Genomic DNA, 17,714 nt, shown 5'->3' on the forward strand with positions numbered 1-17,714 from the left:
AAGGTTTAGTTGCTAGACTGGTTTAGTTGCAGTTCAATAGAACTATTCAGAGCAGCGGTAGATAGAGTAAAGCTAGTGATGATGATATCAAACCTCCGATTGGGAGACGGCACTTAAAGAAGAAGAAGAATCAGTAATATATAAATTAATATCCTAAAAATAAAAATTGGCAAGGTCTTTACCATCTAGATCCTTAAGATTATATACCAATGGAGATAAAACTTTATTAATAATAAGTACATGGAGTAAATTTAGGAGCTAATTTAACAGAAAAATCATCTGCAACTTTTGAAAAAATGATGTTTTTCTTCCGGATTTTGTCACCTACATGTTTGGTGTTTGTGGTGTAAGAGCTCGACAATCCTCTTCTGAACTTCCTTAATGATAAGAGAAATCTCAGCAGATAAAAACTGAAAAGGAAAAATACTGTCCCATATACTTATATTGTTCCAAGCTGGGGGCAAGTTACTAGACTTAAAGGAAGTACAAACTTTACATTTATGAACATATCTTCTTCTTAGAGTGGCATATCCCTACGGAACGTCGGCGACTACCATGCTTATAATATTTTTATACTGATCTCGGTCTTGCGCTACGTGTAGCAATTGGTCCGCTGTCAAACCTGTCCACTGCCGCAAATTCCTCAACCAAGAGAGTTTCTTCCGTCCTATCCATTTCTTTCCTTCGATTTTACCGTTGAGAATTAGCCGAAGGAACTCATATCTTGGTCCTCTGATTATATGTCCAAGATATTCTAGTTTACGCCTCTTAATAATATTTAATAGAGTTCGTTGATGTCCCATTCTTCGAAGAACTTCATGAACTATATGAACATATAGTTCGCAATAAAAGATCTCATTTTATGTCAGTAATAGAATTCAGAAATTCTAGAAAGAGTTTTAAAGACACCTAAATGGGAAGATGAAGGATCATCATGATACATTTGCATAATTTATGCATCATGATATAATCAAGATAGAAACGTAAGATGCTTCGGGAATTCTTGAGACTCAGCTACTAAACCAGTTAAAGGTTTAAAGAACCACTACGATAGACAACAGTAAATTTATAACAAGATAGTTTTATTATCCACCTGGCAATTCTAGGAGAAGAATCCTTCATGCTCTATAATCACTGTAATGAGGAGTGATCCGTAATAATAGTAAAATCATCATTACCCTCAATATAGCATCTAAATTTCTCAATAGAAAGCAAAATTGCTACTAACTCTTTCTCAGCAGTAGTGAATTTACGCTGAGCTCTTGTTAAAGTTTTATCACAAGCAATATAGAAATGCTTGAAAAAAATCAGAACTTGCAAGAACAGGAGCTGTTGTAAGAACCTGTTGTAAGAATTTTATGAAAAGCTTTATCAGCTTCAGGAGTCCAAGTAATGGATTGACCTTTCTTTCTGCCTTTCAATACGTCAGGAATTACAAAATAAATATTATATAAATAAAATTATAAATAAAAATTCGCGGATGACCTCGCTGTACTGGTAGCGGCCCGGGATGAGCCAGATCTCAAATACCGGGTTCGGAACGCAGGTCGCATCGTAAAGAAATGGATGACGCAGCACGGACTGAAACTTGCGGCAGAGAAAACTGAAGCCATCATTCTGAAGGGGACAAGGAACAGGCAAAGTGTTGAATTGCAATGTGCGGGAGCATGTCTAACACCCAAGAAACAAGTAAAGTACCTAGGAGTGACATTGCACCAGAATGGAAAATAAGGGGAGCACGTGCGGGAGGTGGTCCGGAAGGCTGCGAATAGTGCGGCTGTATTGGGGAGGGTAATACCCAACATTGGGGGACCCAAATCCGAAAGAAGGAGGGTCTTACACGGTGTTGTACAGTCGATCGTCCTCTACGCGGCACCAGTCTGGAGCGAGGCGGTAGAGATAGCGGCCTATAGGAGGCTCATGACACTAGTGGACAGAACAAGTCTGTTGCGAGTGGCATGCGCCTACAGAACTGTGTCTGCGGCAGCCTTGTGGACCATCACTGGATGTGTTACGTTGCATGTTTTGGCGATGGAAAGAAAAGAGCTCTATGAGAGAAGAGGCTCAAACTTTACTGTGGCCGAGAGAAGACAGGAAAGGGAAAGGTTAATTGAAAGATGGCAAGAAGAATGGAACAACATGGAGGATGTGGCACAGTGGACGAAAATGCTGATCCCGAACATAAGAGATTGGGTGGACTGTGGCCACAGGCAACTGGATTATTTCCTGATGCAGGTGATCACAGGACACGGATGTTTTAGGGCCTACCTCTCTAGGTTTGGAAAGGCTGACACAGATGAATGCCTATACTGTGGATACTCGAACACTGTAACACATACGATGTTAGATTGCAGCAGATGGATAGTGGAAAGGAACAGAATGGAGAGAGAGACAGGTGTGAATTTTGTTACAGTGAGAGAAATGATTGAGAGAATGATTGAAAATAAATCAGGTTGGACTAACATACACAGCTATATCGTTGCAGTGATCAAGAAAAAGGAAGAGAAAGAAAGACAGCTGGACCAACGGCAAGGATAAGAGTGAAAGATGCTGGAAGTTAAAGCTAGAGAAGTGAGTCACACTGTATAAGTTATAGGCTTGAGTCAGACTGTGGAAAATGAGTAAATGCCCGTCTGGGAGCCTCCTCGCTGATGAATGGAGTGTGGATGTGTATGAATGGAGAATGAAGGAATAAGGTAGTGCTTCGGAAGTGATGCCGGCCTTACAGCGGCCATTCCGCTTCCGGATCGCTGGATGACAGAGGAGGGTCTGGTTTAGCAGGTAGGCGTTCGGCGTAGACTCGGCGACGAGAGGGCATTTTAAAGTACCTCTGGAACTATCGCCTGGAGTACGAAGAACGAATCCTGCACTAAGGTCAGTCAGGCGGCGTTCTGAACTGAAATGTCTTTTGAAGATTCCAGACCCCCCCCCCCCTCTATAAAGACGAAAAAAATAATACGTCAAGAATTGGAATGTAAATAGTAGCAAACTTCTTTAAGAACCTATGATAATAACCAGTTAAGCCTATCAACCTACGGATCTGGGTTGTATTTGTGGGTATAGGGTATTCCAAAATAGATTGGACCTTGCTGTAAAGATCTGAAAAACTGGCATTTCTCAAAATTAACGTTGAGATTTGCATCTTTCAAGTGTATGAATAGCATTTTTAAAGTTTTGAAATGCATATATAAATAGCATTTTTAAAGAACCTATGATAATAACCAGTTAAGCCTATCAACCTACGGATCTGGGTTGTATTTGTGGGTATAGGGTATTCCAAAATAGATTGGACCTTACCAGGATCAGTTCTTAACCCTTGATCATCATCCACTACAAATCCAATAAATTGCTGTAAAGATCTGAAAAACTGGCATTTCTCAAAATTTACGTTGAGATTTGCATCTTTCAAGTGTATGAATAGCATTTTTAAAGTTTTGAAATGAGTATCAAAATCCGGAATTACAACAATAATATCATCAAGATAATAAAAAACATAACTCTCCATGACTCTACACATAGCATTTGAGCACTATTATTAAGACCGAAACGTAAAACATGGAAACAAAATAAATCTCTCCTCTTCACGGAAAAAGCCGTTTTCAATTTAGATTCATCCTCTAAAAAGTCTATTTAAGATCAATAGAAGATATGAACTTAGCATCTCTGACTTTAGAAATAATCGTATCAGTTAAAGATATTGGATAACTATCAGGAACTGTAACAGAATTAAGTTTCCTACCATCGAAACAAACTCAATGTGAACCATTCTCTTTGGCACAAGCCATAAAGGAGAAGACCACGATGTACTGATAGTTAAGGGTTCCATATCCTTAAGTTAGAGCATCTCATTAACTCCAGCATTTAAGACTTTCTGCATAGCATGAGATAGTGGTTATTGTCTCTGCTTGATAGGTTAGAATTGGCAGTATCTATATGATGTGTATATAGATTAGGTCTACCAATGGAATCAATAGGATCCATTTCTTTAAACAACTTAATGACTGAATTGAGTTGAGATTGCTCAATTTCAGAAAGATTTTCAGAACTGATAATAGTTAGTATTTACTACATAAGTAAATATATAGCCAGCCTTAAATGAAAAGTTAGAAAAGTCCAAAGAAATTTGAATGAATGATCTATGAATGAAATCTAATCCCAATACCATTTAATGTGAAATAAAAGGGACTACTAAAACTTTAATTGATTGAGTTTTACTCAATAAGGTAACAGATAACCAAACATATCCTAAAGTACTTTGAATGTTCATATCAGCTGAAGTTATTTGAACTGAAACATCATAATTAAGAGTTAAATTAAGCTTTTTAAGTAAAAATAAAGATGGAGATTCAATAAAGTTAACATTACTGCCACTGTCAAGAAGTGCAGAGATTGTCTAATTACCACACAAATAGAAATATATGGTCTATTGTCATTTGTATGAACTTATAGTAGTAGAGGACAAAAATTTAAATGTACTTTTGAGTTCAAGGAACAACTAGAAGAAAAAGAAGTACTAGAGAAAGGTAAGGGTTCTGGTTGTACCAAAGAACAAGTACACAAATTAGTTTCAGATACCAATGGAGCAGTTGAAGAAGTAGTTTCAGTTGGAAATTGTTTAGAAATATTCACTGGCTTTGATGTTTTGAGCGTTTTTGAAAGCGTTTTTGAAAGCGTTTTTGAAAGCGTTTTCGCCTAGGCTGTTTTTTCCTTTGTTCCATGTGCTTGGGACAGACACTTGGCTACTTTGAGGCATGTTGTCTGCCGAAGCTTGACTTCGCAAACCGTTATTTGAACATTTCTCACACAAATAAATAGTGGTATTCTTCATACCGCAATCATTACAAAATCTCCTCTTGGATTTAAAACATTTCATTTCATGTTACCTATTTCATTTTAAAGTTTTGTTTTTAAGACTTTTTATACATTATAAATTAATACTCAGTTTCTTTTAGAATATAAAATAGTAGAATAGGTATGTTAAAATATAGATTTTCTGGATCAAACTGACATTTGGTGAATACTTTATTAGATATAATTATCTAAGCAATATTTTGTGTTTCCGCCCAGCTAAGCGCTTATTTGGAAGAGTAACAGTCGAATCATAATTTTGAAAAAACAAAATCAGATTCTAATTCCAGACAAATGGGAACGTGATGAAATATATATTGATCTCTAAGAATGTAAACAGTTCGATAATAATTATGTTATTATAATTTTGGAATATGCTTTGAAACTGATGGAATATTTTAAATACTGCAACAGAGCGCATTTTTCTCCTTGTTTATTGCGCATTCAAAATTTGGTACCAGGAGTGGATGCAATAATTGGATTGGAACCGTCAAAATACGAGATTGAATTAACTTGGTTTAATATCTCTGGAATTAATTGATTTTTTTAAGCATTAAAACAAAGAATATATATTACGCAATAGTGTCTATATTCTTTGATTAAACTGTGGGCATATCGAGAGTTGAGAAATATTCACTTCAAAAAGTTTTGTACGCCACTGGAAGACCAAGAATAAACTCAGAAAATGGTTATCACCATTTCATCTGATTTCATGCTTCCTGGAATTTAGTGTCTACAATTTTGAAACTAAGTATCTGCTAAGTATACAGTATACAGGGATTAGGATCAGCGAACCGACACCGAGTATAGATATGTTATCTGGAGCTCTTTCACATCCTACAATAGTTCGAATTTACTTGTTATGATCAAGGGAATAAGGAATGGGAATAGATAGGCGTTCGTTGCGTTCAAATACACACGATTTTTGGAATTAGTTGGACCCTATGTTAACTATTGCCAAATTTCATGGTACTGACTGTGTTTTATTACGGTTTTATCAATACTGTATACTGTGCTATTGGTCTAGAGGTAAAGGAGGCCATGATTTAAATTAAAAATACTTTTGGGAAAACTTTAATTCTTCGGGACATGTACAAGTTGGCTCACGGCAACACTGTGTATAGGTATTTAAATGATTGTCAACAACTAAGTCAACAACACAACAAACAATGTGTCAGCGTAGCGTGTCAGTGTCAGTGAATCATGAGTGCAAGGAATCGGCAATGAGTGCTTAATTAAGTTATAGTATTTATTCTATATTAAATTATGTAGAACATAATCTGTATTGTGTTGATTTACACATTAACTATGTGTAAAAATGTTAAAAATGATGATTGGTCCAAGGAGGATACGGAAAATTGTTTTCGCAATTTTTATATTTTCCATTCTATATATATTTGGAGTTTTTCATCATATTTTTGAGACTGATTTTTATACAAACTTTCATTATCCGTACGATGGGGATATAGAATATTTAACACAGCAATTGAAGGCCGGAGAACCACCTGATGTTTTACCTATTAATTTCTATCACTTTGAATATAACAAGAAATGTGTTTCAAAATGTTCCAATGTGAAACAGTTACGATTGGTTTACATCATAAAGAGTGCTCCAGAGAATTTTGATCGAAGAATTGGAATACGCAATTCATGGGGGTATGAAAAACGATTTTCTGATGTAGAAATAAGAACAGTTTTTTTGGTTGGAGAACGAAATTCAACAATTTTAAAAGAGTCATTAAAAGAAGAATACTCACAGTTTCATGATATTGTCCATTCCAATTTTACAGATAGTTATTACAACAATACTTACAAAACCATGATGGGCTTGCAGTGGGCTGTCAGGTATTGTCCAAATTCACAATATTATATGTTTGTTGATGATGATTACTATGTGTCCACAAAAAATGTTTTGAGATATTTGAAACATCCCACAAAGTATCCAGAATATGTAAAGAATCCTTTTAGTGGAGTTAGTCAACTTTTAAATAGAAAACCGCTTGCTTATAATGATTTAGATGAGGATGAAAGATTATATACAGGTTATGTATTTCAATCATCACCCCATAGACATTTCACTAGTAAGTGGTATGTATCACTTTCTGAGTATCCTTATCATATGTGGCCTCCTTATGTAACAGCTGGAGCTTATATATTGTCAAAAAGTGCCTTAATAGACATGTACTATTCAAGCTTTTATGTAAAACACTTCAGATTTGATGACATATATTTGGGTCTTTTAGCCTATAAGGCAAAAATTAATCCTCTACATTGTGATGAGTTTTATTTTTATAAGAAGGCGTATTCTAAATTTGGTTTTAATTTCACTGTTGCTACTCATGGATATGGAGACGCTAAGGAGTTAGTACATATTTGGAATGAGCAAAGGAGCTTGGGCTTTGCTTAGGAGATGATTACTTTTAAATTCAAGTTTGTGGGATATTTTAATACTATTCAGATATTCTCCACCAAAAAATAAAATTTTGTATCTTACATAAAATATGAATTGCTTTATCTTGAGTGCTGTATTAGTTTAGGGGATGATAATGTCATATTGGCGATCATCACCTTATTAACTGCTGACTGGTAACAAGATTTGATTGTCTACACATACCCCTGTCTCAGGTTTTTAAGCCATTATGTTCTTCATCTGAACATTATTAAATGCTGACTGGTAACAAGATTTGATTGTCTACACATATCCCTGTCTCAGGTTTTTAAGCCATTATGTTCTTCTTCCTGGACATCTTGTGAATATTTCCCTGCAGCACTAAATGTAATAAAGTCTAAGTATATCAATTGGCATCACAAGGAGTAAAATCAAGGGTTCAGATTGACATAATATAAAAGAATTATTTTTCATTGTTATATTTAAAAAAAAAACAAATGTTAAAAACAACACATTTGACAATGATGAAAATAGGTAAAAAATAAAAACTTCTATTTAAAAAATCCTTTATAAAAGGTTTATTTATTCTAAAATGACATCATTTAAATTTTACAACAAATATATATATATATATATATATATATATATATATAAATATATATTAATAAATTAATAAACAAAGTTAACATCATTTAAAGGGTTTTTACCCTCATATTTAGTGGCTTCCCTCATGTATACCTTATAACTGCACTGATGAAGGACTTATTAGTCCGAAAATGTTCAATTATGTAACCCAAAAGGGCAATTTTAAAATAAATATACCTTTTATACTTAAAGGATTTTTTAAATAAAAGTTTTTATGATTCATGGTATGCAGAAATACAACTACAGGAATTTCATTTTCCTTGTGAAAGTAACAAATAAATAAACCTTATTACAAAAAATATCTTTATATTACAATTTATGACAATCTTGCAATGTTTGTTCACTAAGCATATAGTTTTTGATTTGTAAATATTAACCAATATAAATTTGTGCCTCATAAAACCAACATTTTTGTATAATGTATACTCAAGTACAAAACTTTGATACAGATCTAATAAATAACTTATGGTTACTAAATAGAAAATCAATTTTTCTTATTCAATTCAGACCAGTAAAACCCTATTGTTATTTTAGTATTGAAAAGTAGTAACACATCTAGAAAGTTCATGCAACTTCAACAATTAAGTATTTCTTTTAGGATATACTTAATATAGATAGAATAAAATGAATAAAATATTCAGTAGTTTTCTTTTCAAACATTAAATTTTACAAATTTTAAACCTAGTTTTAAAGTAGTAACATTATATAAGGTTCCTCTGTTCGTTACTACATGTATCGTCATTATTCATGAATTATTTTTTAAATGACCTCTTTTTTCACACACAGAACCTGAAAATATGAAATTAAGCTGCTTGTTCATATACAATAGAGTACATTAAACAAATATAGCAATATGATGAATAGTGATTGGTACTGGAATTGTCAAGTTTTGACAATATAATAACAGCTTTTTTGTTTATTGTATAGCTAGTTTTCATATTTCAATTTTAAATTCATTTTGGTACATTGAAGTTTTAGTTTATTTTAGACTTATTATCAAGACTGACCATTACATTAGTGTACAATTTCATAGGGTATTTATAACTACATAGTTATAAGATAATAACAAGGATAATTTCAAAGAATATAGATGCATATATGAGTCTATATTCTTTGATAATATTCATCAGATAAGCTTTAATCAGTATTCTAACTTCTAACCTCTAATTAATTTGACATTCTAATTCATAGAATCCATAACATACATTTAATTCAAATGTTTTGATTTAATTCTTATTGAATTTGTACCATGGAATGATTGCTCATGTGCAAAAACTAATCATGTTTGACAGCAAACTGTTATACTGTTATAAAATGTAATTCTCTACTTCAATAATTGTTGTGGTCCAAAGTTTGATCAAATCTGCTATTATTCATGTCATAGATTTAATTAGTAAGGATGTCTTAAAAGTGACTGATTTGACTAATAGCTTTTATGAGCCTCAATACAAATTTTTAATTAATTAAAGACACTATAAATAATTCTGTCATATACAGTATCCTCCAATTTGTAACTAATGTGATAAAGTTGAAAACATAGATGTATTCTTATGATTTTTACAGTACCTAACTTTATATACATCTAATTAAAAAATACACTATTATTACCAAACAATCATGAAATTTGTACCTTTATTTTAAGATTATATTTGAAATTAAGTATATATATTATGTATTAAGTATATTGTCCTTAAATATTTTATTACTTACTACAAAACAAGTAAAAAACTATTTTATAGTGTACACAAATGTAAGTTACCTTGCTCATATTTATAATAATAGATACAAAATTACAAAAGAAGTTGTTGTTATCCTTTAATTAACTAAATATCAATTAGAGATACTAATGGTGACTTCCCAACATTATATTTCCCAATGGACAAATGTATATTGGGATGTCCCAATGGTTGTTAGTGTAGAAGTTAAAAAAAATGTGTTTTATGTTTTTGATTTTATGTTATATTAGAAATATGAGTTTCCATCAAGTAACTGTGCCAATCCCATAAATAGTTTGCTAGTATTTTGTTTTCTGATAGTTTTACAAAAAAGTTCTTTGAGTTTACAAAAAAGTTACTGTATAAACTTTATAAAATACTATAACTCTAATCAGTGTTACGATATTTTAGAATATTATTTCAAATATGTTGAACTTATTAATTTGAATTTCACTATATTTACCAACTGTGAAAAGATAAAGATTCTGATAACTAGAGGTTACTGTAATTAATTGTAAAAGGAGTTATGATGCAGTAACTATGTAGTCAAATGATAACAGTTGCCAAAAATGAAGTTTTGAGGATTATGCAGTTTTTATCAGAAGAAGAAAAAAGCTTGTAGTCAAACTAAAAATAGTCCAAAACGTGGCCTACATAAGAGTCACTGTCTATGATTTCAATCTTAATTAAATTAAATTAAATTAAATGAATGAAATGATTTAAATAATTCAACAAAATTCTGAAACATTTTAGTAAATCCTTTTGTTAACATTTGGAAATCTACTTAAACATACTAAGTATGTGGGAGTATTCTCAAGTGAATTTGAATGGGTACTTTTTCTTGTTTTCTGTATTTTTTTTGGTCTTGCTATTCTTCACTTAACTGCTATATGTTTTCTCTAACATCTTGTTTGTTACTACTTTACTTTACTACTTTTACAGGAATTTTTCTACATTTCTTGTCATCACTTGTATAACTTCATTGGTTTTTCTCTGGCAGTTATCTTTCAACTTATTACACCTTTATCCTAGTATTAATAGTTTCATTTTTCCCTTTGCTTATTACTTTTATGTTGTTCAAAGTACTTAAAATGTAACTGGTATTATTACTTTCGTTATCATCACGGCTCTACAGCCTCCCTAGTCACATGGCCTGATTCAGAATGTCCTTATCAAATGCCTTTCTTCTCCATCCTCTAATGTCAACTGTTTTGAGATACTCTTCCATGTCGTCAAGATATATTAGTATAGGTATTACTCTAGTACTACTTCCTACTGGGTTTAGAGTATTATTACTTTACTGTACAATTTAATTTTTAATCTACTGTGGACCTTTGGATTTTTGAACTCAGCATAGTGTCCTTTTACTCCAGTTTCTCCTTTTATTAATTCCCAGAGCAGAGTTAAATTTGAACTTCAGGACATGGAAATTAAAAATCTTTATTAATATCAAAGATTAAATAACAATGCATTGCACTGTTACCAATACATAAAAGTTATGATAACAGTGAACTAACTGATTTTTAAATAAACTTAACAAGTAACATTTTCTAAAGGTAAAAATAGTAACTTTTATATTACAATTGTATATGAAATTCCATGATGGCATTAACAAATAAAATGTTTCCTTGAATTACATGTCTATCTCATCTATATCTTATTTCATGAATATTAATTAATACATACCATTTGTAATATGTTCATGACATAAGTATAGTTTGACACACAAGTATAGTTTGATTGTTATTTCCTGAATAGTTGATGTAAAATAATATCAGTTAACATTTTTATCATTTACTAATTTAAATTATAATCCAGAAGCATGTCAATATTTCTTATTTATGGATCATAAATGGGAAGCCAAAAATTTTAACATAAAATTTAAATACACATTTATGGATATTATTCTTTTCCTTGAGATCTATTTAGATATCATCTTCTTTTATGTTAAAAATAAGAGTCTAGTCGGTTATGCTATATTCGATTTTATCTCTTTCATTAAAAAGACATATATTAATCTAAGATAAATATTTGTACAAAATAGTTATTTTGTAGTGTTAAAACTTTTGGTTTTCTCATGTTTATATGTATGCCTTTAACTTTTATAATACTCAATATTAAGTTGTTCCTAATTTATTGTTAATAAATATTTAGGAACTATGCTAATTTATGTCTGTTTAAAATGATAAGAACATGACATTTAAAGATATGAAGTACCTTTTAAAATGCATTATGTATTTATTAAGTCCAAAAAGTATGTCACATTAATTCATTACAAATGGGTTAACATTTTTAATACTCCTTTTTTGCCTAATACTCCATAAGATAAATTTGATTCTTAATTCATATATCCAGATATTATAATATTAAAACATGAACGAATTTATATGAAAAATATTTTGTGGCAGGAATAGAATTTTATTGAGTGAGTTTTAAAAAGTAAGATGCATTCAATTTCTATATTTGTGAAGCATTATCATCAGACTAAAAGTGCTTGTTGCTACTGATTCTTTTGAATTAAATTCACCTGAAAACAAAAATATAATTTATACAGAGATTTATTAAAAAAAAATGAATTTTGATCAAGAGTTGGGGTGGGGTAACATTATTATTGGCAATATCGAAAATTATATTTAGAAATGTTGTTTGAACCATGTTCACATATGCAAATAAATCTACCATTAAACATTTTTTCCTTTCGAAACATATCTCTACAATGACAATTTTTAGGCATTGTTGTCGTGGGATGCTATGTCCATTTGCCATCTTACTATGTAATTAAATTTTAAAATTTATAAAATATTTAACGAAAAAAATGTTATCACTTATACAACTACTGTTTAAGACGTCATTTGATCTTTTCGCCCTAATGTTACTTGTTATATCCTCAAAATTTATACAAGCGAATTTAAAATATTCAACGAAAAAAATGTTATCACTTATACAACTACTGTTTAAGACGTCATTTGATCTTTTCGCCCTAAGGTTACTTGTTATATCCTCAAAATTTATACAAGCGAATTTAAAATATTGCAAGGCTTTTTGTTATAAAAATCCAGCTTTCGATGTCATAAGAGTCATAGAATATCACTGAGAAGGACATAGTTTCAGAGGTCACCTAAGTAGTTCCATGTTTGCAAAATAATTATATTTACGACGGGACAAAATCCATTATTAATTTTTAAAAGACATAAACAGACATAAAATTAGTTTTAATTTCAAATGTAGGTTAATTATGTTTTGTCTAGTCTTTTGTCAAATGTTTATTTACAAGACTGTACATGTAGAAAGTGATATAAATAATGAAAATTGTTATTTATTTCTAGTAATTTGTTATGTAAAATAGTTGTGGAATAAAATTTTTAAAAGTCATATAGCTTTTTATCAACATTACATATGTTAGTTTTAGTCAAAACGAGATTATGCTATCAGCTAACGTTTTCAACGACTTTTGCAGGTGTTTTATCTATACCTATGCAAATATTCATTTTTATACCGTTCTAAAAATTATGCTAAAAAGACTTACAGACAACATTATGTTACAAAAATGACTGTATTAACCTTTTAAGTATCTACATATTTTCTTTTCATTTTAACATTAAACGATTGCAGTTTATTTTAGAAGAAAGCGGACTCCGAAAAGAGGAAGTAAGTATGACATATTTACACTTAAATAAATAACAGAGAAACATCATTAACAAGAAAAATGATATCCTATTTCGCTTCCGTCAGAAGCGGAATTCTCAGAAAACATAACGTTGTTCTGGAAGTGTAATGACACAACTGTAAAATTGTGTGAAAAATGACTTTATTCTGTTCAGGGGATCAAAACTGCATTTTCAACTTATTTGTAAATCGACGTACTTTTAGTTACGAATTTTGCCACAAGAGGAAAGATATGTCATTATAATCCCCAAGCATATTTGCCTTCTCCTATGGCAGATTAGATTTGTCAGTTGCGACTTAGAAGTGGAAGTGTGATTAACCTCGTCTGGAGGGATATCGACTCATCTGTTGTTTACGATAAGATTGAATTTATTCTCGGAAATATAACGACGCGTAAAAAGCCGATGCAGCACTGCAGAATGCTAGATGGTGGCTTGGAGGGTGGATTTTAAAGGTGGATGATGGAGGGTCGCTGCATCCTGGACGCAGTGAAAAGAGTGAAATGAAGTCAGTATCCAACTGACTGCTGAGGAGACACCATGCCTCTCTCTAAAGTTGCGAAAAAAATGTTACTATCTTCGGAAATTATAATGGCAAATAATGTAAAAAAAAATCGTGGGTGCATACTTACAATTTGAGGCGGCAACAGGACGGAGAATTCGTGAGAGTCTACAAAAAAGTACGATAACACTTTGACAAATTTTATTTGTATTTAAGGATGTCAATTGAGGCATTTGACTTACTTTTGAGGTTGACTGAATGCAAATTGCAAAGAACTTCAACGAATTTCAGAGAAGCTATATCAGCAGAAGAACGTCTTGTCATCACTGTGAGGTAAGTTGTATTTTACAGTTAAACGTTGAAAAAAATATAAAAAATTATTCTTCTTCTTGTATGTAGGCTTTAAAAGCCTGTTTATTTTCTGCCATCTTCCTCCTGGTCTGCCAATACTTCTTCGTCCATTTGGTGACTTATCTCGTGCTGTTCGTATTATCCTATCCTCTGCCATTCTACTAAAGTGTTCGTTCCACTCCTGTTTCCGTTTTGTCACCCATCCATTTATGCCTTCTACATTGCATGCTCTTCTTATGTTTTTGCTTCTCTCCCTATTTAACAGACTGTTCCCTGATATTCATCGAATCATTTTCATCTCTATTGTTTCTAGTAGTCATCTTGTTTTAGATGAGCCAGGTTTCGTCTCTGCCGTGTATGTCAATATAGGTCTAATTGCTGCTTTATTGATTATTGCTTTTGTGTCTTGTCTTAGGTGTTTGTTCTTCCACATTGTGCCATTAGGAGATTAAGAGAGAGAGAAAAAATTTAATCGAAAAAACATTAAAACCTAATCATTGAAAATAAACATTACAACATAAACACTAATACATTAATTTACAAGTTATGGAAAGAAAGTTATGGATCTTGCTGTTGAAATGTAGATGGTCTACAATACGATTGTTGTTCCATCGAAAAGCATGGAACATCAGTACAATTTGATAATGATGAGTGGCCACATTGAAGAGCTCCCACGAACAAATTTCTTTTTTCGTATTCATCCAGGATAAGGTCTTGAATTTTTCCACGAACTCTGAGCCTATTACCTGGACTTAATTCTCGCGTATATGGGACTAAACTCTTGAAGAAACACAAATCTGGATCTTCGTCTCAGTTGATTTCTTTTTCCAGAAGTGCCAATTTTTTGTTCTCTATTTTAACGAGCTCATCATTAATTTTTTTGTTGCTGGCATCTCTTACCGTATGCGACAATTTGCGTTTATTTGCACGGCATCTATCTGTAGATGTGTCCAAGAGAGTCCCTTGGGAACTGAGATTAGTATGAGTTGAGGATGTTGTAGGTGGACTTAGGACCTCAACAAGCGTACTGTCGGACTCATAGCTACTTTGGTCAACTGAGACCGTCAGTTCATTTAATGCGGTAGTTTCTGCTGGATTTTGGTCAGCACTGTATACTTGCGATCCAATATTGGAATCCCGAAGCTCTTCAGAACCCACAATAATGTCTTTCAGGAACATCATTTGTTTAAATGACCATGAGCTTGTAACATTTTCGCCACCTCGTAGATTTCCCATTTCCCCTTCACCGTTTTTACTGAAACAAGAACAAAAGGGTGAAATAATGCTATAGGAAATCGTTTATTTCATTTGTTAGTTTTCATTTGGTTTGTTTATTAGCATATCGTCTTATTAGAGGTAAAACTCACTAACTACACTTTTCAGAAAATGGAGAAAAATCGACTTGAAGGTACAAATTGTTTTTTAAATTCACGTGACTTGAATATTGGATTTTTTTTAATGTAACTGCAAAGAATAAATAAAATAATATTTTAAACTCATTTCTTTAATCAATCGCCGAATAGATAATGCACACAAATAATACACAATTGTGTTTGCTAATGTATAGTCCATCTAATTTACTTACTGTTGCACGTCATTATCAGTGTCAGAGATCGAAGTTGACATAGTTGCCAAAGTATAAAAAAATCCTGAATCCATTTTAAATCAAATAGATAACATAATGTGGATTATACAACAACACAAATTAATATTTAATGTAAATAAATAGAAACAAAACAAGAGTTAAAAAATAACCTTGTTAAAAACAATTTGAGCCGCTTGTATGCGTCGTATAAAGATGTAAAATGGAATACTTAAACAAAAACAACACTTTTCATTACTTATTAATATTAGTCAACACCGCAACTGTCAAATAAGTGTTACCAATTTATGCCAAAATATCACCTTCGTTCGATTACAGTTACAGTATGTTCCGAACAAATGTTCTTCATAAAAACGCTTTATAATGCATTTATACAAATTAAATGAAACATTATTGTGTATTTCTTTACGTTAACGTAGTATATAGTATTTTTAGGCGTATATAATAAAATATGTCTAGTGGCTGTAATGCCACTGTACTTGTCGAAGTGATTCTAAAAAAGAACACACCTACCGCCTAAATATTTCGTGTTGGTATCATGTGACCTAACGGGCTATGACGCGGATGACGAGCAACGGTATATAAATTAGATGAAGTATATGTATTGTTTGAAAGATACAGATGCAGCACTCCAGATTGTAAGCAAAAGTTCACTAAGTGCAATAATAAATTTTAATGAGTTTTACCCTGAAACCGAAATTCACAATATTGCACCTCAGATTGTAAATGTGAAAAACCCCAGAAAGTGAAAATAAACTTTATAGGTACCAAAAGTGCTAACCGAAGAGCGGAAATTTAAGTACTTTAATAAATAAAAAAGTAATAGTATTTTTTACTAATAATTAAGTGTACTTACTATCTGATCCAACTTCGAGGGCTGCCTTTTTCCACAATATAGTCAATATTTTAGAATTTTTCCGTGGTGGGTCTGCTGGGTCCTAAATTTCCCTTCTTTCACACCAAACACGACTTATATGGATGGATAGACGCCTGGCGGACCACCGAATGATTAGATGGTAGTGGGAGGCCACTGCAGCTACCGTCGTTGTATTATTCGTATTCGTGGCATAAGTAGCTGGATGGTCGCCAGGCAGGTATCTACCATCCTACCAAACTTCCTGCAGTGCGGCATCGCCTTAAAGAGTTCTTTGTGTCATTCGAATCAAAATAAATATTTATTTACTTTATTATATTGTTACGTAAAAATATGAGTCATAGTTTTAACCTGTAAACATGTTTTTATTCACATGCATATGTTTTAGATTTTACGAGAGGCGTCTATTTACCTGAGCGACCTTCCAGAAAAAGGTCGAACCGATGCGGGAAATCCAGTTTGCCTTTACCGTTTCGCCGTCTACTCAAGAATGTTTTGGACTTTTCGAGATAACGGCGATTTATGTATAAAAATAAAACATTTTTATATGGAGGAACAGTTAAGTCTGAATACTCGCGGTCGCGAATTTAATTGTACCGTTCGGATACATAAATTATGTAATTATTAATCAAATAAATTGTTGATATAAATTATCGTGCTTTTCAATAAATTAAAATAAGGACCTTTTGATAAAGACATTATAAATTAAATAGACATAAATAAATATCATTTCAATATATTATAAAGTTATTGAAATGGGTTATTCAGATTTTTTTTACTTTATGATAAAATGGTTCCTAATTTTACTAAGGATAAAGAAGGAAATTTGTTTAAAATGAGTAAAATTAAACAAATTCGGATTGAAAGGGTAGTGATATTTTTCAGTATAAAAGTTCTTATAAGTAGAGTGGAAAGAATTAAGATTTAAAACAAGAAGGTCAAGCGGTATAAATACCCTTTCTTTAACCCCGGCCTATGGCAGCACAATTTCCCTTCCGGAAAGCAAATTGATAGATTTAATAAGTCTCACAAAGAAAAACATGATCCCGCCATTATACAAATCATTTTATGACAGGCTTCAATAACTTTCAGTGCAATTTAAGTTGTGAATTTTATTCCTCC

General features: G+C 32.0%; 1 protein-coding gene across 1 annotated transcript; it reads left to right on the top strand.

The window, feature by feature from the left end:
• Positions 1–5,616: 5,616 nt before the first annotated feature.
• Positions 5,617–17,242, top strand: brn (beta-1,3-galactosyltransferase brn). The gene is made up of 2 exons (XM_072546082.1): positions 5,617–14,097; positions 16,981–17,242. The coding sequence occupies exon 1, from the start codon at positions 6,167–6,169 to the stop codon at positions 7,253–7,255; it is 1,089 nt and encodes a 362-aa protein (XP_072402183.1). The 5' UTR covers positions 5,617–6,166; the 3' UTR covers positions 7,256–14,097; positions 16,981–17,242.
• The last annotated feature ends 472 nt before the right edge of the window (positions 17,243–17,714 follow it).

This window comes from Diabrotica undecimpunctata, chromosome 1 (assembly GCF_040954645.1).
Source record: "Diabrotica undecimpunctata isolate CICGRU chromosome 1, icDiaUnde3, whole genome shotgun sequence".
NCBI classification, from domain to species: Eukaryota; Metazoa; Arthropoda; class Insecta; order Coleoptera; family Chrysomelidae; genus Diabrotica; species Diabrotica undecimpunctata.